At 39.2% G+C, this 26,823-nt stretch overlaps 2 protein-coding genes across 2 annotated transcripts in view; both read left to right on the top strand.

The window, feature by feature from the left end:
- The first annotated feature begins 2,465 nt into the window (after positions 1-2,465).
- LOC137039570 (claudin-1-like) lies at positions 2,466-4,800 on the top strand. Its single transcript, XM_067414872.1, has 4 exons — positions 2,466-2,730; positions 2,816-2,980; positions 3,972-4,053; positions 4,148-4,800. Exons 1-4 carry the CDS (start codon positions 2,520-2,522, stop codon positions 4,305-4,307), a joined length of 618 nt encoding a protein of 205 aa, XP_067270973.1. The 5' UTR covers positions 2,466-2,519; the 3' UTR covers positions 4,308-4,800.
- An 8,840-nt stretch (positions 4,801-13,640) lies between these two features.
- LOC137040484 (complement C3-like) overlaps positions 13,641-26,823 on the top strand; it is a 46,353-nt gene continuing 33,170 nt past the window's right edge. Inside the window, exons 1-9 of the mRNA XM_067416142.1 lie at positions 13,641-13,748; positions 13,839-13,877; positions 14,029-14,055; positions 16,676-16,865; positions 16,982-17,144; positions 18,020-18,090; positions 18,188-18,279; positions 24,384-24,466; positions 24,550-24,637. Coding sequence (XP_067272243.1) covers positions 13,675-13,748; positions 13,839-13,877; positions 14,029-14,055; positions 16,676-16,865; positions 16,982-17,144; positions 18,020-18,090; positions 18,188-18,279; positions 24,384-24,466; positions 24,550-24,637 — 827 coding nt within the window. The 5' untranslated portion in view covers positions 13,641-13,674. The remainder of the gene's footprint in view (positions 13,749-13,838; positions 13,878-14,028; positions 14,056-16,675; positions 16,866-16,981; positions 17,145-18,019; positions 18,091-18,187; positions 18,280-24,383; positions 24,467-24,549; positions 24,638-26,823) is intronic.

Raw genomic sequence — 26,823 nt, 5'->3', positions numbered from 1 at the left:
AACACACGATAACTATGGAATAAGGTTTTTGTGTGATTGTTCATGTGATTTCGGCTATTTTATATCAATAATGGATGTTTACATGACTGCTAACAGGTGTAGTGATTAGTTCCATATAAAATTATAAATATAACATATTTTAACATCGGGAGTTTGTGAGATATTGCAGATGCCACGAGTCATTAAAGTGGATCATTGCATCAAATCAGCTGGGAAACAGCATGACTGCACCGCGAGCCGGCCGCAATCACACAAGGTTTCGTGTTAAACACAGACACCGGAACTTTCAATGTTGCTGCTATAGCTTCAGATACAAAAAATAAAGAAAAAATGTGTGCAAAGGATTTGTTGAAAAGCAGAGAACAGGGAAATAGACTATCTACGATAGCCTAACATATTGTAATTCAAACAGCAACAGTCACTAAAATAACTACTCAATGGTAGGCTGAAGCTCATTTAAAAATTGTGGTATTAGACTAGCACTACATCTACTAGACCAAGGTTAGGCATTTCATGTATTGCTATCTCCTGAATTAATTAATCGGTCCCTCAATAATCATGTTAACTATGTCTGAATACTAGCGTTGCCATAGGAACGCTTCGGCTTTTGCCACCCGGAAGAACGTTTTATACTGTTGTGACGTCATGGTGAATTGTCGTATTCCGATAAGAAACAACTAGCCTATTTAACTCATATTTTCTTGCGTTGTATTTTAAGTGTGCTGTTGGATTCTTCTTTGCCAGTGTAAACTTATTAAACATATTTACACTTAAATCACAACTAAAGTAGGGCTTATAGCATACACTGCATATATTTAAAAATGGGGCGTTTAGTCCATATAATAATTTACTTATTTAATAATAATTTATTATCACTTATTTATTAATGCTTAAGCTTGAACAGTTAAGCATGAATAAATATTCTTAAACAGTATTTATAACTTTTTATACAGCTTAATGATATTAATTATGTATTTTTAAAATATGCTTTTAGTGCATTGCTAACAATGACAATTTTGAGCATAAGTTTAAAATATATAAAAATATATATTTTAAAGTAATGTTCAGATAAGTACACTTTACAAAAGTTCACTGAACTTTCATTTAAAGTATATTTTTCTAAAATATATTTTTAGAAAATGTACTAAAATACAATTATTTTAAAGTGTGTTAAAAGTTGTATTGTGAAATATGATGGTAATATATTTTTTATATATTTAGAAATGGTACATTTTTTGTAAGTATATTTCTAATATACTATCGGAAAAGAGAATATATTTGAAATACAATAAAGTATACTTTTTTTCACTAGGGTTAGCTATACATTGAATTACATAATGTCACACAAAACAGTATTTTAAATGTGCTACATTACATTTTAATGAAGTACTTACTGACTTACTTTCCCAATGTTGAATGCATTTGTTTTCAAGGACATTACAATAAATTAAATCAAATCTAACACACATAACTAATGAAGAGACATTTCATTAAACAAGCCCAACGATTTTTATAAATGGTTTCACATGGTTTCAGCAAAGCTAAACAAAATTAAATTACTATGTTATTCATTAAATTAACAATGTTGGAAACATATAATTGAACTAATTCCACTGACCATCTCTATACATAAATATAAATTACACATTATATATAATTTTCTGATGAGCTGCTCAGTACACTTGTGTTTGATGGCCGCTTACACATCATCAGAGACAGTTGACAGCAAACACTCGTGAAGAACGCAATCTGTTAACAGAATATACGAGATAAGGTCAGGTGCATGTTCATTCAACTTTTTATTCACGTTTAGTGACATTACATATTACTTACCTCCAAACAGAAGGATTTTTCCGGTGCTTTTCGGGATCGCGTAACGTTTGGCCAGTTTATTCCAAAACAGCAATCCAATGAATAGGCTACCAACCTGCTACATATAAGAAACATTGTAAATCATCCAAAATAAATGCCATAATCCATAGATTTTATACAGGTGTTACTATAATGATTTTGTAAATGCTGATCTGCAACCAAATATTGATAATACAAAGAAAATAAAAGACAATACAAAGGCAGAGTAGGCTACAGGAACTTTAAAGTAGCGGGCAAAAGTCAAGTTTGAGCTCAAGATTTTTTATGTAGATCATTTTCATTTGGCCTACTAAAGTGTCGTATTGCCAGATTTCCAGCTCTAATTAATTTGGCTGGACAGCTAAAAATCTTTTTCTTACCAGTCATTTTTCTCACGCTCTAACAAGTTAAGGTCTTTAGCCTTTGTAGGGCTGAACAGTTTTAGAGGAGTTCAAGCTGTTGCCGGAATAAACCTGCTGCTACTTCCAAGAAAATCTGACCCAATGTCCTGTCCATGAATGACATGACGACTGATTCACACCTACTCTTGCAGAAATAAATAGCAGCCCAGAATGCTCAGTTTGCATCATTGAGCTTCAGGACACTGAACAGACTGGACACAGTTTTCACCGTCTTCAAAGAAATTAACTTGTCTTTTGAGTTTAGCAATGACGCTTCAGCTCATTGGTTTTATCATGTCCCTTGGTGGACTATGTGGCCTAATTATAGGCACATTTACAAACGAATGGAAAACCATGGGATACCAAAATGAAAAATCCGTGAATAGGGAAAACTACGAAGGACTGTGGATGGAGTGCGAAGTAACCGGTGTGTCTTCCATCGATTGCACAAGTTTCAATTCTGTTCTTCATCAAAATTGTGAGTATCTGTCCAATGATTTATGAATCTTCTGCTTGACTTCTCAAAGGGATGTGCTCTGATTTGTTGCTGTGTGTTGTTGTAGTTGAAATTCGGCTGGCTCGAGTAATAATGATCACCAGCATCGTCGTTTCAAGCCTTGGTCTGCTGATAGCCGTTTTCGGCCTCAGGTGTACGAGATGTCTAGACGAAAACGAGCGGTCGAAGGACAGAGCTGCCTTTGCAGGGGGAATCCTCTCTCTGTGCGGTGGTAAGTTCAGCCCAGATTTTAAAAGTAATAAAGAAACTAGCCAGAAACTGGAGTGAAATCTGGTTTCTTAGTACTGTCAAATCGATTAATCGCAATGAATCGCATTTAATATAAAAGTTTGTGTGTGTGTGTATAAAGTTAGACATAATGGTATATATACAGAGTATTATAAATAATCGTATAATCGTATATATATATATCAGGTCAGGCTCTTTTATTATCCAATCATTTACACAATTTTATGCTATGCGATTAGTCGCGATTAATCGATTTGAAAGCACAATTTTTCTATGAAATGGCAAATAATTTCCAATACTTTCTTATAAAAATTATTTAAACTGAAATTTACTTGTTAAACTAATATAACTTTTTTGGAAACCGTTTACATTTTTTTTTCAGGACTCTTTTATGAATACAAAGGTCAAAAGAACAGCATTTATTTAAAAAAAGAAATCTTTTATACTATTGTAAAAGCCTTGACTGTCACTTTTGGTCATTTAAATGCATCTTTGTTGAATAAATTATTCAATGTAATAAATTACAGTTTGTTTAAATTATTAGAAAAAAATACTTTTAATTCAGCAAGGATGCAGTAAATAGATCAAACGTGACTGTAAAGAAATGTATAGTGTTACAAACATTTAAATATGCTCTATTAATAAAAAAATCCTGAAAAAAGTGTCATGATTTCCACAGAAATATTAAAACGCACAACTGTTCATGTTCCTTGAGCACATTTCTGAAGGAGACTGGAGTAATGAGGCTGAAAATTCAGCAATAATAATAAATTATATTTTAAGATATTAAAATAGAAAACAATTATTTTAAATTGTGATCAAGTCAAAATATTACTGTTTTTACTCTACCTATTTTACAGTAAACAGTCTAAATGTATATATCTGTGAGATAACAAAGGTTTTACAAATTTCTTATGACAGTTAGACTTAAGCTTTATGAATGTGTGCATTCTTCTTTCTTATAACCTCTCCAGGTCTGTTGGCTTTGGGCTTAACCAGCTGGTTTATGCATGGAATTATTGATGATTTCTACCAGGAGGACTCACCTAAGGAAAAGTAGGAGTCTGTTTCATATTGTTTCAACTGAGCTTCATGTTGTCATGTCATGTGATCCTAAATGATTGATTATGAATTCTATCCGTGCTTGTAGGTTTGTGATCGGCAGGTCTCTGATTGGTGCATTTTTAGCATCTTTGCTTTGTTTATTCGGAGGCATGCTCCTATGCGCCTGCAGCGTAACGCACCTACGATTCAACGGAAATCTCAGCAAGCATCTTATCTCCAAAATTCCTGAAAAAGAATATGTTTAGTGATCCTCAGAACCATCTGAATATCTGAACTTAATCTGAACGGCAGATGCTAGGAACTATTGTGTACAGTGTGTGCACTCATTGCGTTAATAGACAAGTATATTATACACTGCATGTAGTTTTCAGTGTATGTCATGATACAAGTGTTTTTTTACGAAATACGTTCATAACTTGATGTATTTTAAGATGTTTGGGACGGTCTCTAAATTGAACTTTTACCTCTGATTCACGCTGTGATTGCTTAACTAACAGTTCAGTGTTGACCACAGAGGAAGTGATGTCATATTCCAGTAACAACAGTAACTTTTACTATTTTTAGTTTGTTTTTTATTAACGGAGAAGATTATATGCTTTTATGTACTTAAGATTAAATGCCAATGCAAAATTTAGACAACTTCATTGTATGCTACTTTGTCAGTTATTTATAATTGATTTTCAATACTTAATCTATAATAAATTCAGAATTACTCAATAAAAGTTTGCTGTCACCACACACACTTGGTTTTTATCCCTCCTTATAACTTCTGAATGATGTGCTTTTAGCACTTTTACATTAGCTACAAAACATCAAAATATTTTTAATGCCAGGTCATTTCACATTTGTGCTAGATACGAATAGTAAAAAAATGGCAGGTTCATCTCATATAGTCAGGCAAAAATAGCCATAAAGTGTTATTACAAATATTGTTTGACCTTACAGGCCTATTTACACAATCTATATTGATATGTATTACATGAAACTGATTTAATTAGGGTATTAAGGAGTCAAATACTTACTTGATTCCATTTTCAGAGAGCTGTATATTTCATGGTTGTCTATAGCTACATACTATATAGGGATGTGGTTTAGGTCCAATTTGAGTCCACTAACTTCCCTCCGTCTTGTTCACTTGGATGTGCGTCATTGCTTAAATTGCACAAGTGTGCACTAAAGGCGGAACAATTGTTTAAAGCAGAGCTATTCAAATCTTCCCCTGGAGGTCCAATGCGGTGCAGAGTTTAGCTCCAACCCTGATCAAACACACCTGAACATGCTAATCAATGTCTTTAGGATCATTAGAAAATCACAGGTGGGTGTGTTTGATCAGGGTTGGAGCTAAAGTCTGCAGTGCATTGGCCCTCCAGGGTAAGATTTGAATAGCCCTGCCCTAAGCCCTTGATCATTTGGAATCTGCAATGGAGCTGATTTATTATTTACAGTTTTTTTTCCTTACAATTTTGTTTTACGCTCTATTCTATAGTATGAACACTCAGGCTGTTGGAATAGATTATAAGAAATTACACAAATGAAAATGATAACGATACAATAAACTATAAGAGCTAAAAGGTTGACTCCAGGCTTCAAATTTCCTGATAATTTACTCAGCCACATGTCATCCAAGATGGTAATTTCTTTCAGTCAAAAAGAAATGAAGGTTTTTGAGGAAAAACATTCCAGGATTTTTCTCCATATAATGGACTTCAACTGGGACCAATGGGTTGAAGGTCCAAATTACAGTTTCAATGCAGCTTCAAAGGGCCTCTACACTGCTATTTAGTGGTGGAGGTATGACTTCACTTCATAGGCCAACCGGCAGTTAGCATCACACTGGTTCCCTCAACAAAAACCAACAGGAGTTTCCCATATAGGCTTTTGGAATAGCCTATCGCAAAAAAAACAAGCTCTGTGAGCAACAAAACTTTGAGTCCACTTTATGATGCTTACACGTTTTGTCCATCAGGATAATTATCACAAATGAACACAACACAATGAATTTTAAAGCACAAAGCCAGACGCCAGAAGTAAAAAGCTAAGGGCTATAAATGAACTACACCACGGTCCCACGAATTCAAAGTCACCATAGCTTGATGTGATCAAATCACCATCGAGCTTGTGTGATCGAATGGAATTTAAGCGTAGTTAAGGCAGACCACTGATCGCTAAACAATATTAGCTGACGCTCATATGATTTGTTAATCCACAATAGTATTTAAGCTCAATCAAAAGCATGCTCCTCGCCCCTCATTTACACTGAACAGGTGTGCGGCGCATTATGGCTGTGACAAGGTTTTATTCCGTCCTCCACATGGTGCCAACTCACACCGGGAGCATATCAAAAGCGGAGCGACTGGATGCGTGAGACCACGTGATTAGCCTGTCCAACGTCCATTTCTTGTCTCCTACCAAGGAAATATTGCCAATATACATGCAATACGTTTGGGAGTCTGCACAGGGTGTTTATTTTGAAATTGACAGGGACTTTTATTTTGTATTTCCGGTGCAACTTGGACGCGCATCCGTCAAAAATAGACTGGCACCTATATTTAGCAAAGCGGCGTGGAGAGCCGCTTCTGGGAAGCTTCTGAAAACACAAGCATTGGCTAGAATGGGCGCGATCAGCTCCGGTAGCCGTGTCGCCGCCGTAATGCGCCATTATACATGTTCAGTGTAAATGAGGGGTTAGTCTGTCGCACAGACATTTGCACGCAACTCCACCCCTTCACCTCTTAGCATCATTAGAGCATCGGATTCTGTGAAGAAACTCCTTTTGTGTAATTATTCTTCTGTAGCATATGCTAGGAAACATTTCGTTATTACTAAGGCCATAACTTTCAGGCGCCATCTTTCTTTTTCTAGCTCAACTGTCACCAATGGAACGCATTGAATTGTAGGATATCAAAGGCAGCAAAGGATACATCTATGCTGCCTTAAAAACTCGATCAGTCTCTCAGGAGACAGGAAGTGAAGGTGAAGCTAATGGATTTGGATGTGCCTTGATGCCTTCCTGTCTTGAAATGTGTCCTCCGAAGATAACATTTTCCAGTTTTCGGATGCAGCCATTCGAAAAATTGTAGACAAAAAGCCCCCTAATGAGCTATACTTTTGGCGAGAATCGGAAGTGCACATTCGATGGACATTTTGCTTTCCAATAAGGCCATGGGACAGGATTTGTGAATGTCAGTGAAGCGACGCAACTGACGCTGGTAGGTCACATGATAAGGGCAGATGTAGTACGTCCAGATTACATCCATACTACACACATTCATACTATACGTCTCAGACAGTACGTGATTTCAGGCGCAGCTATGCTCTTTTGGCGTACTGATTTTCGCATACATAGGGAAGTATTCGATTTCAGACGCAGCATGAAGCTTTTCATCGCTGGAGGAGAGAACCAAAGCGCTTGAAATTAGAGAGCATGCTTCCTTGGTTTGTTTCTGTTTGACAGATAAAAGCCTTAAGGAGATTATGGTAAGCGGACGTGAGTATTTCTGCGGCTAGTCTGGCAGTTGTAGAATAAATTTACTAACGCTTAAAGGATTAGTTCACTTCAAAATGATCCCCCATCTCATCCAAAGTGTTTGTGTCTTTTTTACTTCAGTCGAAAAAAATCTTTTTGAGGAAAACGTTCCAAGATTTTTCTCCACATAATGTATTTCAGTGGCAACTAACGGGATGGAGGTCCAAATCAATGCAGCTTCAAAGGGCTACAGAGGGTTCTGCACAATCCCAGACAAGGAATGTGGTCTTATCTAGCGAAATGATCGTTTGTATACATTTTAACCTAAACTGGTCATATTGCGCTGCTCCGCGGTGTGCCGTAGGCAGAAGGCCAAGTGAACGTGCGGAGACTACAAACGCCTTTACCAAAAAACACTCCATCTTCTACTTCAAAATCGTCCAGCATCATTGTTTTACCTTTTTGGTTCTGGGATCGTGCAGAGCCTCTGAAGCTTTGAAACCACACTGATTTGGACCTTAACCCGTTAGAAGTGCTGTATGTAGAGAAATATCCTGGAATATTTCCTCGAAAAAAATAATTTATTTTCGACTGAAGAAAGAAAGTCATAAACATCGTGGATGAGGTGTGGCTAGGTCTGGGTGAGTAAATGATCAGTTCATTTTCATGTTGAAGTGAACTAATCCTTTAAAATAGAACTGTTTAGTAGTTGTTAAATAGCTAGCTTGTACATAGTAAGTGGAGGATCTATCCCTTACAAATATTCACCCAAATTTTAACTGATGGATGCTGTGATGGTTGATATAAACTTACTACAGTGAACAGTTGGATTTCCAGGAGAGCTGTATTATGATTTCTATCCTCTAGAGGGAGACGTTGAAAAGGCGACAGGAGGTCTTCGCTTTGAGGGCTTTGAGAGAATCTCACTGGAAAGTTCTGTGGCTGTGAATAACCAGTTGTCTGTAATAGAGACTCGAGACTTTTACATTAAAAAATGTTTTTAAAAGTGGGATAAAAAGTTCTAAAATTCAGAAGCTCTAATATGTAGCTGTTCAATTACATAAAAGTCAGTCAACTGGGGGTCGTCAACAATGGCTATTTCCGTCTTGTGTGGGCTGTGGGGAGGAGCTCAGAATGGATGGGAGGGACGGGGGTCACTGCTGAAATGTCTCTAGTAATTGGTCATTCATTATGAGTGACAACGAAACTGCCTTGAATTCGAACGGTAGTCCAGCCGTCACTTTCATTAGCCTATTACTGGTGTAATATCCCACACCAGGCTCATCGGGATTGTTTATCCATCAGTCGGAGCGCTTTATTTTGCGCACCATATTACGCAGAAGATGGATACGAACCCCCAAATCTACGCCTTTTTGACTTGTATCCTCCAGACACTTCTGCTGGCATCTGCCACTCTGGAACCGTTTGACCTGCTTTATGATAACGGAGTGGAGGCTTTTAATAAAGGAGACTATGACAATGTGGTGAGGTACATGAAGAGCGCGCTGCACAGTTTCTCTGAAGTCCGTCAGACCAAAATCACATGCAGACTAAAATGCAGAGACCAGCATCGCTTTGACAGCCTTCTGACTGATAAGTTTTTCGAAGTGATTCTTCATAGGGCGCACTGTTTAAACGAATGCTTTGAGGGAAAACTTGGAGCTCAGTCCATGCATAAAGTCAGTGACGATGTCTCTCAGGATTTCAATAGAAGAATTCCCTATAACTACCTGCAGCTAGCGTACAGAAAGGTGGGTACAAGTTTTATAGACGGCTTGTTGTGAGGTGCCTACATCGGAAACGTTTGAATGAAACATTTCTGAGCATCCCAACGTTCACAGCATTTGTGGGAAATCTTTTCATAGAAATTGAATTAAAAAGAACAAAAAGACAGTGCAGCTCCTAGACCTGTGTCAGAGGCATCCGTTTGGAGGATGAATGGTAGGGAGAAATCTGGGGCATGTAGCACTGGCGCCGAGGTCAGCGCTGCCTGTAGTCTTTGGAAGGCTCTCTCGGCTGCAGCATCCCACTGCACTTTATACTGTAAGGGGGAAGAGAAGAGAAACCTGGGATAAAACGATTATATCCGTTTAAGTTTCTTTGTAGAGGGTCAGGGATACTCCCTGATGGCTTTTTCTCCTCTTTTGCGGTTCAATCAGTCCCCTTCCAATGTGATAACCCAGGTATCGGGCCTCTGAAAGCCCCAGCTGACATTTTTGAGGGTAAGTTGTTAGTCTAGCCCAGGGGTCTCCAACCTTTTTTCATTTGAGAGCTACTTTTTAAAAATGAAAGTCGCCGAGAGCTACTCATGTTCTACAATAAATAAAACTTTTAAATAATGCATCATAATTCTCATATTAACAACAATCCAAACTGTTTTACACCTGAAAGAGTATAGTAGAAGTTCCAGTAGTCGGTACCAATACCATAAACATTTTACGGTAGCCTACTAAGTACCAATTTTTGGTACCACAACAAAATGTTTATTTTTTTATTTTTATTTAACTATTTTTTAAAAATCAATTAAATGCAATATGTTTATTATTTACGATAATAATTATTCATCGATATAAGTAAATCATATATAAACATTTAAAGGCTGTATGCTGTTTTAATCATTGTTTATACATAAAATATCAAGTGAAAAATAAGGAACCATCTAGGCATAATTATTATTATTAGTAGAGACGTATTATTATTGCATAGAGATGTAGTTAAATCTACAGTATAGGCTGCAACAGTAAAAACCCTCACATCTCCGGCCGTTATTCACACAGAGACGCAGAATTTGCAGGAGTAATATTTAAATAGTAATTTGCAGTTTAATATTCACATACACTAGTATACAGTCCCTGACAAAAGTCTTGTCGCTTATCTATTTTCTAGAAATACCTGATATTAACCTGACTTTTAATTAATTAATTGGTGTTAGAAATAGCTCATATGAAAAGCTAAAACCCTCCCAAATGATGTTTAATGCACTGAAATAAATAATGTTCACAGAAAAATATTTATCATTTAATCAAGACAGAAAGGTCAAATTTTGGCAAGAGGGCTGGCCAATCCTGGAGCATCTTGATCTTCTTCGCCTTGAGGAACTTTGATGTGGAGATGGAAGTATGCAATGGAGCACCGTCCTGCTGCAGAATTTGGCCTCTTTTATGGTTGGGAATATAAGAGGTAGCTAAGATTTCTTGGTATTTTAGTTCAGTCAATAGACTATTGATGTTGCCTTCCACCCTGCAGATCTCTCGCACACCCCCATACTGGATGTAACCCCAGACCATGAATTTTCCGCCTCCAAACTTCACTGTTTTCCGGGTGAATCTCGGATCCATTCAGGCTTCAGTAGATCTCCTGCAATATTTGCGGTGACTGTGGTGTAATTCAACAGAAGATTCATCTGAAAAATCCACCTTCTGCCACTTTTCCAGCATCCATCCTTTTAGCAGGCTGTGGGCCTTGGCAAATGCCACACGGTTTTTCAATTGTCTTTTGTTTAGTGCTGGCTTCTGGGCACTGATTCGACCATGGAGGCCATTTCGAGACAGAATCCAACAAACTGTTCTGGTTGACACAGGGACTTCAGGTGACCAGGTCTCGTGGAGCTCTGCTGCAGTGGAAAATGGGCTGGCCTTGGATTTTCGAGCCAACAAACGGTCCTCTCGAGCAGTTGTCTTGCGGGGTCTGCCTGACCTGGGCTTGTCAAAAATGTCTCCAGTCTCTTCAAATCTTTTTTTTATCCTCTGTACTTGACGCTGAGACACATTAAAGGTGTCTGCCACATCAGCAGTGGTTCTGGTCTTCAGCCTCTTGATAATCAAAACTTTAGTCTCAGGGTGAATCTTAGGCATGTTTGCAGAGGTCTAGTTGCAGTTGATGTGAAGGTCTAGCGTACTGGGGTTCTTTTTTATACACACTTGAGACCTAATTGATCCATTATTAGTCACAGGTGAAGCTCATATGACAAGGTGACAACACTTATGTCTTTGCAAAAATTGACTCAATGGGCTTTACCAAGCTGTGAATATTAGAATACTTTTTGAAAGTTTAGTTTTTCACTGAAACATTATCACAAAAGCTGGTGGGATTAAAATTAGCCATTTCTTGTAAAAAAATCTTGATTAGAAATATATTTCAGCGGCACTTTAGGTCAATTTGTACACAAGCGACAACACTTTTGTCAGGGATATGATGTATATTCGGCTACAGTTTGGAGCCCTGCGCTTGGATTAACATGAAAGATGCGTGTACCGAATATATTTGGGAGTCTGTAGGCTACTACCGGCAACAGAAATGCTGGTATCGTATTCTTTTATTTTTTCTTTATTTCTTTTCTTCTTATGTCACTACTAACATGGTACTAAAGTAGCCTACCTGTACTTGTGACAACTCTACATTTGCATGTTTACATTTACATTTGTTCATAAATAAGAAATTCTAAGTCAGTCTAAATTAGCTCACTCTGATTAGATGCAAAGTACGTCTTGGCGAGCTACCTCCAATCAGGCCACGAGCAACTGGTAGCTCGCGAGCCACGTGTTGGAGACCCCTGGTCTAGCCTGATGTAGCGCATTCAGCACCTCCCTGAATTGAACAAAATGTTCCTCCCAGGTCTTAGAGTGGATTAGCCCATCATCCTTGTAGGCAGCTACATATGCCTGGTGTGGTCGGAACTTTGAAAGGTCGCTGGTCCCCCATAGAGGCCGAAAGGTAAGACTCGGTAATGCCATTGCCCTGATGGAGAACTAAAGGTGGTCTTCACTTTGGCCGAAGTGGAGAGAGATGCTTGCCAGCAATCTTTTGTTAAGTCCAGTATGTAGATATACCAGGCCTTACCGAGACATTCAATGAGCTCATCCACCCGAGGCATGGGGTAGCTGTCATATGGCAAAACTTAATTTAGGAGAACACATCATGGAAGCCTTGGACCAGGGCTTCCAGTTCTTTTTGTGTGGATCAAGTTGTGGATTCAGGTCTACCAGAGGATCCACCTTGTCTGTTGTCAAGGCCACCGCCAGCTGCTCTGGGACCCACCACTTTAACAGGTTAATGTAATAGATCTGCTCACCCTTCTGTCTCCCAAGCTAGCACAGTCTATAATTTATGGGTCCAACTCGCTCAATGGCTGTGTAGGACGTTCAGTGCATCACATGATCAACTGCTAAATTCAAACTTGCGTTCATGCTTTGGTTGGCACTGAGCCAGAGGCAGCCGTGTTCAGAGCTTGTCACATATCACAACTATTCAGTGTTTTTTTTTAAATACATAATGTTTATTTTAGGTTTCAGACATTTAATATACATAAGTACCATAAAAACCATGCATTTAGAGTTTGTAAAATATAGTCTGATGTCTGTGGAAGTGACAATAATATTTTTTTCCGTTACGATTAGACAAGTTTTATTCATATCAGATACACATTGTGAAACTTTAAAGTTCTCTCTATTCTTCTCTCAGTTCGCCAGCCATTTACTTTCATGTATTTCGGGAGAAGTGGATGAATTCATAAATTGTAAATCCAATAGATCCACTTCTCTGAAATGCAGCACAAACTATATTGGCGGCGCATATAGCACAGTTAACGTGATCGTTATAATGGTGTTTAAAGAACAAAACACATCCACTTGCCCATATTTGACAATTGGAATATCAGATATTTCATGCCATATGTAACAAATTAGTGAATATTTTTAATAAAAAGGAAAAATGTAATAGAAGCAGATAATCAGTCATACAGCACTATTGTCATGTGATAAGCAGTGTCAACATTGAGCGTTAGCATCCCTTTGCTGCAATGCTGAGAAAGCAAAACAAATTACAAACAGAACAGCAACACCCTAAAATCATGATAGCGGACATTTTCATATGCCAATGCGACTAAAATTCTCTTGAGAAAATATAAAAAACTATTTTTAATAACATTTTGTTGTCAATGCTTTGTGTAATTTTTCCTATGATGAAAGCCTGAATGTTGCCTATGTGTATACTGTCAGATATCTGACTGGTGCTTAGCAAAACAAACATTGCAAAATAATTTCTCAGAATTCAATGTTGGTGGTCTGGTTTAGTGGGAGGGATTTAGTGGTATTTCAGCTCTCTTGTAGTTGTTTCTGACATTTTGTGAGCGTCAGACCAGCAGGAAGATGCTCCTTCCACTGCTGTTATGGGCAACTTTGCTCAGTCACATCTCCGACGGCCAGGCTTCCTCTAAAAGACAGTGTGTTTGATATTATAACAATAATGCGTAAATATTCTAAATGTCTTGGCAACGTTGATTTATAATGTGTTTATCTTGTCAATTGAACAGCAAGAGGTGGACAGTTAGGGAGCAAATTATCGACCTGACGTATGTATATATATATTTTTTAGTGCATTTTGTGCTTCTGATAGAATTTTGTGAAAAAAATTTTATGGATATAAAATTCTCAGTATAGATTTGTGTTGTATGTAAAATGAAATAGGGTTAATCTGTAACTGAATGTGTTCTGTGTCGACAGTGATCCGGTTATTGATCCGTCTCCAACGTAAGTACACAGCTGTACTCTGACCTATGCCTTTACATTTGGTTAACACACATCTAACACACTTCTATTCTTTTTTAGTTTAGAATAAGTATTATTCTTTTAGAATGTCAAGCTGTTCATAATGTTTTATTCATTAAAACTTTTGCAGCAGTCATTGTATGTGACCACACAAAAAAATTAATAAATGGTGGATTTGATTCGAAAAAGCTTAACAGGCCCTCTCACAAATGGCGAACTTCATATGCACTTACTGTCTTGTGGCCATAATACGTGAGGATACTTGATTTATGGTCCTTTGTGTTTGGTATACGCACTTTCACCAAGCCCGCACTGAAACAAGCTCCACAGCAGACTTCTTCTTGACAGTCAAAGCAGCATTACATCATGAAATTGCAGACTCAGAGGAAGACTGCGAGTGTTTAGGGTGCCATTTAGGACAATTTTTTAGGTGTCAATCTACAAACCAGTGGATTTTTGCTAGTTTCAACCTGACACAGTTATCATTTTCATGTCCAGTGCCACGTGGTTTAAATAGCAAATGCACTCGCGCCCAACTGTTTGCCCATGGGCATGATGGTCTGAAAATGAGGTGTGTTCTGATGCACATTGTTGGCACATTGCTATTTTTAGACAACTGAAAATGACTGCGTTATCGAGCAAAAAAAAAAACCTGGCCTAAAATCAATGGGGAAGTATTATTCTGTTATTTAAAGGGCACGTTAGTAATATGAAGCTGGATCCAAGCCTTACATAACCAAGTGCAAAACAAAGCATCGGATGCAGTGGTGTAAAGCACGCCGCCCCTAGACTCTAGAGCAGTGGAGACGTGTTCTCTGGAGTGATGAATCACGCTTCTCTGTCTGGCAATCTGATGGAAGAGTCTGGGTTTGGCTAGCCTGGATGCCAGCTGAACCAACAATATTTGAAGTCAGGAAGTTCGGTCTGGACTCCGTTGTGGAGTAACTATGCCCGAACAAGAGCTATTCGGACCAATCAAATTGTAAGGATGGGCTTTATATGATGATTAATAGATGATTAACAGTAACATAATCAGCCATGTCATCAAAGAGCGTTTAGGTTAAATTCATTCTAACCCTAAACGGAGAACTTGTTCGTATATGCATTTACCTTTACTATTTCTCTCCAAAAATATGATCATGTTGGTAAAATGTACTCTGTACTAAGTACTAAGAGTACTAAGTACTTTGTGTATCCTTAAATTCTTTTAACAACTCCGGCAAAGATTGTTTACACTCACCTTCTTCCAAGTCTTCCAGCTTGTGAGCAGTTGAGTTCTGTTGACAGCTATGCATTAGTGATGTGTCGTTCATGAACGATTCATTCTTTTAACTAATCTTAAATATGACTCTGGAACAACAAGTTGTCTCAGAGAGCGATTCATTCATTTTGTGTTTACCGTGCATGTGCTACATGCCATCGGTTCAGTACAGGATGTTCTGCATTCAGCCTATGGGCTGTGAGTTGGTGAATGAATGACTCAATCCCGAAGACTCGAGAGGTGAATTAATCAATTCTGTTTTCGGGACTGCATGCATTGCATATGGGGCTGTCACGGCCTGGATCAGACACTGATGATGGAACTAACGACTCAAGCCCTAAGACAGGAGAGGTGTACTAATCTTTCCTGGGGAACAGAGGTGATTTAATGTGAAGTGACAAAAACAAGAACAAGATTCGGAGGTGAGGTTAACTAACAGATTGCATAGCCTGAAGACCCAGCTAAGCAATTAATGAATCATTTCTTTCTTAAAGTTTGGCCTTGGCTGCATTAGCTTATAATTTATTTTTTATTCCAAATGTGATCAACATTTATGTAAGTACTAGATCCATATCCGTAAAATTATCCGAACTTTCCACTACTATGTGTCGCTCAACATACTGTACATCACTTGTACAGTAGTTGTACAGTGTTGATCTGATTAGTTTTAGGTCTATCCAATTGAGTGCAGCCCCAATAATCACAGCCCAATGGAGCAGTATCAGACTCATATTCTGACTAAAACTGAATATGATGACGTCAGGTTGATGGTATGATGGTTGCCAGGAGAACGGTACTTGCCCCGAATGCATTGTTCCAAGTGTAAAGTTTTTTGGTGGAGGGGGAAATATGGTGTGGGGTTGTTTGTCAGGGGTTGGGCTTGGCCCCTTAGTTCCAGTGAAAGGAAGTCTCTATGCTTTAGCATACCAAGACATTTTGGAAACAGTTTGGGGATGGCCCCTTCCAGTTCTAACATGACTGGGCAGTGGGCACCAGTGCACAAGGCAAGGTCCATAAAGACATGGCTGAGCGAGTTTGGTGTGGAGGAACTTGACTTGCTGAGTCCTGACCTCAACCCGATAGAGGACCTTTGGGATGAATTAGAGCGGAGACTGCGATCAGAATATCAGGGGGAATATCAGGGGGAAAAAATATTATTTTCAATAACAAAAAGTTACATTTCATGTGTTTGTTCAATTTTGACTGTGAACAACACAAGCGTGACTCCCAGTCTCCCAAATGAATAATAACAGATACAACCAGGATAAAACTTAATTTTGTAATTGCAAACATGTTCCCTACAGAAGTTTTGTGTGCTTTGATGCATATGTTTTGGTTTAGGTTTTCTGTTCTAGCTCCAGCAAAGATAAGGCCTGGAACAAAACAGAACATCCTACTAGAGGGTCAGAATCTGTCCCAGCTACTAAAAGTCACTGTCGTAGTCTATGACTATCCAGCCTTATCTGTCTTGTGGCGGGACTCAGTCATCCTCAATTCAGACAACAACTACAGCCTCCTCAAGACCATTGAGGTAAATTTATGAATGTATTTGGCAAACTTGTTTGGTTAAAGTTATCACTTGTATGAGAGGCTATTGCTTATATTGCTTTCTTTATCTAAATGTAATAAAAAATGATCTGTTGTCAGATTGATCCAAATATGCTACATCCAGATGGAAAGAAGAAATATGTGAAACTGGTTGCCGAGTTTAGCTCCTTCCATCGTGCAGAAAAATTAATACCAGTGTCATTCCGCACTGGATACATCTTCATTCAGACTGATAAACCTGTTTACAACCCTGGTGATACAGGTCAGCTCTCAGATGTTGTTGAGCACATTAAACCTATTATTCAGTCATGTGAGTGTCGCAGAGCCTTGGAGGGCAAAACCTATATAGAACTCCATTGAACTGCAGCACAATCCTGTCAAGTTCCCATTTATATGTTATCAAGATGCATGTTTTGGGAACTTATGATCCATATACAGCACCTGCTGCAGAATTTCAATTACTAAAAACAGTGGGATGTTTTTTAAAAGCTTAACGTGAAAAGTCAGAGTGTACAGGGTGAGTTGCACCAATAAGGAATTAAATTAAGCAAAGTTTAACGCTTTAATTTGTTGATATAGGTTTTACTTTAAATCGAGTTGTTATACCAATTAATTTTAAACACAGATTAATTACGCAGTAAAAACCTTATAGAGCTTATCAAGCAGCAGATGGAGTGTGAACTAATGACAAGCTAAAGAATTTAAGTGCTGAATTATTTTCCTTATTAGTGCAACTCACACTTAATGTACTAAAACAGGGATATTAAGATCAAATTCAGTTTACACCTTTTTGATGATGCACACTATATACAGGCGACTAGATGAGCCCAGAATATGAATGCAAAGTGTGTTCTTTATAATGGGTTTCGATGGGAAAAACACCTAACGAGAAACCTTGTGTTGCATTAATATTCTGCAGTCATCTGCTTTCCTGTACAAAGTATGCAAAATCAATATGTTGTATATTGAATTAGGTATTTTAATATCACTGTCTTACTGCATTAATACTGACTACAAACCTGGTAAACATGACTGGCAGGCAGGTGGCCGTTCCTATAAACGTGTGATGACATGCGAAAAGATGAATTCATGCAATGCTTAATCTCTTTTTTCCTTGATATTTTTGGAAATTTCCAGTGCATTGCAGGGCTTTTGTATCTGATTCAGAATTCCATGTTTCTGAGAGAACCATAATTCTTGAGATTCAGGTGACTGTCACTGGCATTCCAATAAGCATCTTTACAGTTTGCAACTGTTTATTTTTTTACAATGATGTTTAATGGCTCAACTTGGCTTATGTTTCAGAATCCTGATGGTATTGCAGTTCATGCTTTTCCCAGAGTCAAAGCAATCGATGGGATACGATCTGATATCTACGTCCTCTCCAATGTAGTCAAGTATGCACACAGAACTGTTTGTTTGTGGTATTTAGCATAACAACAAAATTAGTATAGATTAAATATCTCTGATTTAGAATTAATTAAACATTTAATAATAATGACACTAATATATATATATATATATATATATATATATATATATATATATATATATATATATATATATATATACAGTCTTGTTCAAAATAATAGCAGTACAATGTGACTAACCAGAAAAATCAAGGTTTTTAGTATATTTTTTATTGCTACGTGGCAAACAAGTTACCAGTAGGTTCAGTAGATTCTCAGAAAACAAATGAGACCCAGCATTCATGATATGCACGCAATTGGGCAATGAGTTGAATTAGTTGAAAGGGGTGTGTTCAAAAAAATAGCAGTGTGGCATTCAATCACTGAGGTCATCAATTTTGTGAAGAAACAGGTGTGAATCAGGTGGCCCCTATTTAAGGATGAAGCCAACACTTGTTGAACATGCATTTGAAAGCTGAGGAAAATGGGTCGTTTAAGACATTGTTCAGAAGAACAGCGTACTTTGATTAAAAAGTTGATTAGAGAGGGGAAAACCTATAAAGAGGTGCAAAAAATGATAGGCTGTTCAGCTAAAATGATCTCCAATGCCTTAAAATGGAGAGCAAAACCAGAGAGACGTGGAAGAAAACGGAAGACAACCATCAAAATGGATAGAAGAATAACCAGAATGGCAAAGGCTCAGCCAATGATCACCTCCAGGATGATCAAAGACAGTCTGGAGTTACCTGTAAGTACTGTGACAGTTAGAAGACGTCTGTGTGAAGCTAATCTATTTTCAAGAATCCCCCGCAAAGTCCCCCTGTTAAAAAAAAGGCATGTGCAGAAGAGGTTACAATTTGCCAAAGAACACATCAACTGGCCTAAAGAGAAATGGAGGAACATTTTGTGGACTGATGAGAGTAAAATTGTTCTTTTTGGGTCCAAGGGCCACAGGCAGTTTGTGAGACGACCCCCAAACTCTGAATTCAAGCCACAGTACACAGTGAAGACAGTGAAGCATGGAGGTGCAAGCATCATGATATGGGCATGTTTCTCCTACTATGTTGTTGGGCCTATTTATCGCATACCAGGGATCATGGATCAGTTTGCATATGTTAAAATACTTGAAGAGGTCATGTTGCCCTATGCTGAAGAGGACATGCCCTTGAAATGGTTGTTTCAACAAGACAATGACCCAAAACACACTAGTAAACGGGCAAAGTCTTGGTTCCAAACCAACAAAATTAATGTTATGGAGTGGCCAGCCCAATCTCCAGACCTTAATCCAACTGAGAACTTGTGGGGTGATATCAAAAATGCTGTTTCTGAAGCAAAACCAAGAAATGTGAATGAATTGTGGAATGTTGTTAAAGAATCATGGAGTGGAATAACAGCTGAGAGGTGCCACAAGTTGGTTGACTCCATGCCACACAGATGTCAAGCAGTTTTAAAAAACTGTGGTCATACAACTAAATATTAGTTTAGTGATTCACAGGATTGCTAAATCCCAGAAGAAAAAAAAAATGTTTGTACAAAATAGTTTTGAGTTTGTACAGTCAAAGGTAGACACTGCTATTTTTTTGAACACACCCCTTTCAACTAATTGCCCAATTGCACAGCCTTAAGAGCGTGGTCTTGTTTGTTTTCTGACAATCTACTGAACCTACTGGTAACTTGTTTGCCACGTAGCAATAAAAAATATACTGATTATTCTGGTTAGTCACATTGTACTGCTATTATTTTGAACAACACTGTATATATATATATATATATATATATATATATATATATATATATATATATATATATATATATATATATATATATATATATATACACACTACCAGTCAAAAGTTTGGAAATTGTACTTTCCCTTTCAGTCATTCACGTTCGACGTACGTCGGAACTGACCGACAAATTGGGGATCATTTTCAGAAACCAATCTACTTTGAGTGTTTTAAAACGAGCCAATGAATATTGGCATGCAGTTCATGCATTCCACACTCCTCCACGCAGCGTGGGTATAAATAAGGAAGTGGAAGCATACCATCTTTGATTTCCACTTAAGAGCCAAACACTGCTGTTATTCATTTTGTTTTTTCTATGGAGAGTTTGTTTGAATACAACAAGTCTGCTCTTGGAGAGGTCGTGTGGGTGAGACAAGACAGTGGTGGTCGTAACAAGCTGAAGAGACAAACAACTGTTTTCAAAGCTCACTGGGCATTCTTGAGGCCATCTCCCCTGTGTGCCTCAGCACTATCTGAGTGGTTTTCCTTTTCTAAAAGAGCTACACCTGTGTTCGGGATGCAGTCGATTTCTGTCCCTAGTTGTTGGTCCCGATCGTTGTCCCACAGATTTAGGTGTTCAACACGCCGAGGCAGCTTTTGTGAATGACTCAAGTTCCCACTGCAAAGTACAAAGGGATGCAGTTTCGGATCTGTGGATGGGGCCTCAACTGCAGTGGCACATCAACTGCCTCAAGTTGCTATCAGTACGTGTTGTGCTGGGCTGCCTCAAAAAGCCACTACATGGCAAGCATGTACTGATCCTTACGGACAGCACTGCAAGCGGTGTGCACATCAACTGACAGGCTGGTCTATGCTCCAGCCACCTGCCGTCTCCTTCTTTGGCACACTGGCACACAGCTGTCCCCAGGATCTATGAAAATAGAGTTTCCCCCAGTGAGCCTTATTGCACAGACTCTTTGCAAGGTCAGGGAGGACGAGGAGCAGGTCTTGTAGTTGCGCCCTACTGGCCCTACCGAGGAAGACCCCCGAAAGAGTTTGGTTAGAGTGGTGCTTTCTTTCCTGCAAGATGGGCTGGAGCAAAAGCTGTCTCCCTCCACCCTCAAAGTGTACGTTGCAGCAATTGCGGCGTTTCACAATGCAGTTGAAGGTAATTCTGTAGGTAAGCGCAACCTTAATCATCAGCTTCCTCAGAGGTGCTATGAGGCTAAATTCTCCTCTTCCTAACTCGTTACCCTCTTGTGACTTAGCTCTGGTGCTCAGGGCATTTCAGAGTTCTCCCTTTGAGCCTTTACAGAGTTTTACTCTATAAAGTTTAAGATCCTTTCCATGAAGAAAGTGCTCTTGACTGCATTGGTCTCTGTCAAGAGGGTACGGGACCTGCACACATTTTTGGTTAGTGAATCTTGCCTAGATTTTGGGCCGGCCAACTCTCACGTCATCCTGAGACCCCGGCCTGGATATGTGCCCAAGGTTACTACCACTCTCCCTTTAGAGATCAGGTGGTGAACCTGCAAGTGCTGCCTTTGGAGGAGGCAGACCCAGCCCTAGCTTTGCTCTGTCCCATCCATGCTCTTCATGCCTATGTGGATATAATTCAAAGTTTCAGGACATCAGAGCAGCTTTTCGTTTGTTATGGAGACCAGCAGAATGGAAAGGCTGTCTCCAAGCAGAGGTTAGCCCACTGGATAGTGGATGCTATTGTCTTGGTGTACCAATCCCAAGACATGCCATTTGGGTTGCGAGCACACTTGGGTTGCGAGCACTACTACAAGTGTAGCTTCCTCCTGGGTTCCTCAAGGTGCCTCGCTGACATATATCTGTAGAGCTGCGGGCTGGACATGTTCGCTAGATTCTATGTAGAGTCTCCATGTAGAGCTGGTGTCTTCCTGTATACTCACCCCCAGTGGCCAGTAACGAAAAGGACCCATTCTAGTGTCAGCTTGCAACGCCACTCCAGCCCACTGGGCCGGATACGTGAGTTTATTGTCTCCAGTTTTGTTCCCTTAGAAATTTCTAACCCTGTCAAGCTCCCCTATTACCCTCGGCAGTCAGACGTTGCAGCTGTCTGACGCTAAGCTGGGTATCCATATGTAGTAACCCCATATGTGTATTCTCCACAGTACTGCTACCCTACTCGCCTAGCCCCATGTCCCCATGCCATCTTTCCGAGCTCTGTCGTCTCTGGTGGTGTTCTTTCCCCCTAGAATTAGGAACCACCTCAGAAACTACCATATGTTGTACTGCCCTGCCTGATTAGTCCTTATGTGTAACTGCAACCCCCCCTCCTTAGAAGGATATGGCTCTGCAGTGTTCCATCTCCTGAGACCTTTGCCAGCATTATTCAGTTGTCACACTGAGTGGGTCTTGCAAAACAGCAGTGACTGACCTTTTCTGCTTAGAGCCCTGACTTTCTGCTCCAACATTGGGGTGGTCCAGAGAGCTCTAGCAGTGTACTGGAAGGGCCGGCATCTGTGGCATGTTGGTAGGATACGAAGTACATCGAACGTGACAGAATATAAGGGAATGTTTCAATTACGTAAGTAACCCTTGTTCCCTGAAGGAAGGAACGGAGACATACGCTCCGTAGCCACAGGTGCTGTACCTCCGCTGTATGCCCGAATCACTAGTTCGGCTCCTTAGCACTAAAGCAAAGATGCGGTTCTTTCACTTCCTTATTTATACCCGCCTTGCGGGGAGGAGTGTGGAACGTGTGAACCGCATGCCTATGTTTACTGGCTCGTTTAAAAACACTCAAAATAGATTGGTCTCTGAAAATGATCCCCAATTCTTTGGTCAGTTCCGACATATGTCTACGTTCCCTTCTTCAGGGAGACTTTTTTGTTTTTGAAGGAAGACTCTTCTACTTATCAAGGATTTATTAGATCCAAAAAAAGTATTATTGTTAAATATTTTTACAATTTAAAATAGCTTTTCTATTTGAAAATATTTTTAAATGCTATTTATTTCTCTGATTCAAAGCTGAATTTTCAGCATCATTACTCCAGTCTTTAGAGTCACATGATCCTTCAGAAATAATTCTAATATGCCGATTTGCAGCCCAAGAAACATTTATTATTATTATCATTGTTGAAAAGGGTTGTGTACAATACTTTTCAGAATTATTTAATGAATAGAAAGTTCAAAAGAACAGCATTTATCTGAAATATAAAGCTTTTGCAACATTATAAATGTATATACTGTCACTTGATCAATTTAATACATACTTGCTGAATAAATGTAATTTCTTTCATTTCTTTCCTCCCCCCCAAAAATTTATATTAAAATAATTTCTTACGACCCAAAACTTTTTAATGATAATACAATGTTACAAAAGTTTTCTGTTTAAGATAAATACTGTTCTTTTGAACGTTCTATTCATCAAAGAATCCTAAAACAAATGTTTTACACAACCCCTTTCAACATTGTTAATAATCATAAATGTTTCTTGAGCAGCAAATCATCAACAGAATGATTTTTGAAGGATCATGTGACTCTCAAGACTAATGATGCTGAAAATTCATCTTTGAGTCACAGAAATAAAGTACATTTTAAAATATATTAAAATTGAAAACAGTTATTTTACATTTCAATAGTATTTCACAATATTACAGCTTTTTCTGTATTTTTTAATAACATAAATGCAGCCTTGGTGAGCAAATAGACTTCTTTCAAAAACAATCAAAATAGTACCGTTTCCAAACTTTTGACTGATAGAGTATTAGTGCTGTCAATGAATCACATTTAAAAATATCTGCAATTAATCGCAATTAATTTTAATCATTTTTACATACAGTTAAGATGATATTAAATGACTTAAACTGTGGTATAAGATTTTGGATTCATTGGACAAAAATCTCAAAGTTATTCAAAGTTCTTCTTCTCGAAATTCTTGCGTTTCGTTTGGTCTCACCACAAGGTGTCACGTGGCCTCAAAGCTTCAGCACTGCCACTCTGAGCTTGATTGCTATGTCTGAGGTTAAACACGCCCCCCCCTTATTACCATACAGACTAAGGCATGTAGAAATAAATAAATGTAGACATAAATACATGAATAAGTGGGGAACTAAATAAAAGTTGAAGTTAATAAATGTATAAATAAATAAATGTGGATTTATGTGCATTTATTTTTGCTTTTTTACATTTTTTGTATATTTATTTATGTATTTATTGATTTATAATTTTGTCAGCTTTGGAATTTCATAAATCTACATGTATATTTCATTAAATTATAAGATAAAATTATGTAATTGCTATTTTACATTGTATATTAACATAATAATATAATTATAAATCATTTGGATTTACCCTGTACTCATGTAGCTGCTGATCTTTTTGATTTTCTAGAGAGGGCAAGTGGAAAGTTGTTGCAAAGTTTGATCAAGGAAAGGAGAACATTTACAGCAGAGAGTTTGAAGTAAAGAAATATGGTAAGCAAATCATATTACCTTCAGATTCTTATTTTTTTTCTCACTCTGTTGGTGGGTTAACGCCATTTCTTCTTGTTCTCAAGTGCTCCCAGCGTTCAATGTGACTTTGACTCCAAAGACATCCCACCTCAGTCTAGATGCAGAAAAGCTGGAAGTAGAAATAACCGCCAGGTGCGTGAATCAAACTACTCTGAATGATCTGAATGTATTTGGAAACTGAATTAACATTTCAGCACATCCCAAAGACTTTCAATGAATTTTAGGACTCAGGGGTGCCAATTCATGTGTGAAAGTGTTACTTCATGCTCCTTTTCAACCATTCTTTCATAATTTGAGCCTGATCAATCTTTATATTGTCATCCAGGAATATGGCCATGAAAAGTTACACACTCTATCAAATAGTTTATAAAACCTATCCCTTGGAAAATGTGGGATCCACATGGGACTGCACGAGACACCTCATCCCGTTAATCCCTTTGCTGCCCCTTCCAGCAGCTAGCATAAGACTTCTAATTCTAATAAGTCTTCAAGCAGGGGTACGGCACAGCAAGCCAACACAGAGCGGATCTCAGGTGTCACTGGCTATTTAAAGCAAGCACACAAGAGGAAAGCGGCTCTACACAAAGGCTACAGAATGTAGCAAACATGTTTGGTTTCACTGGTACTGCTCTACAATTATTTGTCAGCGAGGCGACGTGCATCAGTGCCCAGGAAGAAGCAACACTCTTGGGCTCTTAACTGATGCGGGCAAGACACACCTTGGTTTTGATACACCAAGGCATAGCATTCTTTCTCCAGTGAGCCATCCTCTGCTTGGAGACAGCATTTATCTTCTGCTGGCCTCTATAACAAACAAAGAGCTTGTCTGAGGTACTGAAGCTTTGTGTTCTATCCACGTATAGCCCCAGAGCACGGACAGGACAGAGAAAAGCTAGGATGTTGTCTGCCTCCACTAAGGGCCACCAGGTCCATGAAGGAAGTGGTGGGACCCTTGGGCATGTAATCGGGCTGGGGTCTCAGGACAGTACGTAGAGGGGGGCTGTTGACAAATTGATGGTGTCTACCACAGATTGGGGTAAGTCACCTAGAACCTCTGTGTCCCATCTAGGGACCAGACATGGAGTTTCCAGAGGTCGGGATGCCAGTGCCAGTGGGTGCCCCGTCTCTGAGAAAGCAGGTCCTTCCTCAGAGGAATGGGCCAGGGCGGTGCTGTCGTGAGGAGGTTCCAGAGCCAGCTGTGTGCCAGTCGATCGCTGCAAACAAATCTTGTGGACGGAAACAAATAGAAGATTTCAGATCATTTTCTGTTTTGTGTGTTAACATTTTGAATAGAAATGGTTCAAAAGTCACAGGTCCAGGATTGGACGTAACCCACCACCTTTCTTGGGTACAATGAAGTAGGGGTTAAGTGACCGCCTCAATCACATCCTTTACCAGTAGGACTGGGATCTCCACCCGTAGCACAGGAGCATCGCTTGTGGGTGAACTGGATGCCCTTTAAGACTGGGCGAACTGAATCGCATAGCTGAGTTGGATGGTATGGATAAGCCACCGAGATTGGCTGGGGAGCACTAGACAAGCCTCCAGACTCTGTGCAAGTGGAACCGACTTGGAATGCATGGTCCTGACTTGGATGGAATAGCAGCCCGAAGTGGGGTCTGAGTGTTGAGTGCAACACTTACCTGATTCCACGAGTGGGCAAGGGGGTGTGTAAGACTGCGTGTCCCCAACGGCCTCAACACATACACTGCTTCCCGCTGGCGAGATTAGAAGGGGCTGAGGGTGGCAAGGCATAGCATCACACACAGCCAACCGCACCCTTTTGGGTCCCAGAGATAGAGGAAATTGCTTTAGATGAGAATTTTGGGTAGCACTGGCTGTGACACCAGTAGCTTTCCATTCACCAAAAAAGGCACGAGGCGGGCAAGCCAATTTTTGTGTCGAGCCCCCAGACACCAGCTATGAAACTCAGAATGAGACCAAGCGTACAGCAGCCTGAGAAAGCATAAGCACACACCATTGCAGTGGGAAGCTCAGCATCATCATCATTTCCAGAGCATTACAACCCCTCTCTCCGATTGCAGCAATCAACATCTGATCCTCTGCTAGAGGCCCAAATCAAACTCTAGGTCCCCCATGAGAAGGACTCGCAATCCGGAAGCTTCACAGCTTGATGGTTTAGAGTAGTGGGGGACCCACAGAGATGTACTCGGCGGGGAAGCTCTCACTATAATTCTCAGGTTAACCTGGCTATAGACCAAAGAGTTTAAAAGAGGAGTTAGATCAGGGTATAGGCGAGGGGACTCACTTCATTTGAGACCCTCGAGTCTCGACTGCACATCTAGAGCACAGAGTAA

The sequence above is a fragment of the Pseudorasbora parva genome, chromosome 14, assembly GCF_024679245.1.
Source record: "Pseudorasbora parva isolate DD20220531a chromosome 14, ASM2467924v1, whole genome shotgun sequence".
In the NCBI taxonomy this organism is placed as follows: domain Eukaryota; kingdom Metazoa; phylum Chordata; class Actinopteri; order Cypriniformes; family Gobionidae; genus Pseudorasbora; species Pseudorasbora parva.
Note: the sequence above shows the minus strand (reverse complement) of the source record. Positions and strands in the feature narration are given on the sequence as shown.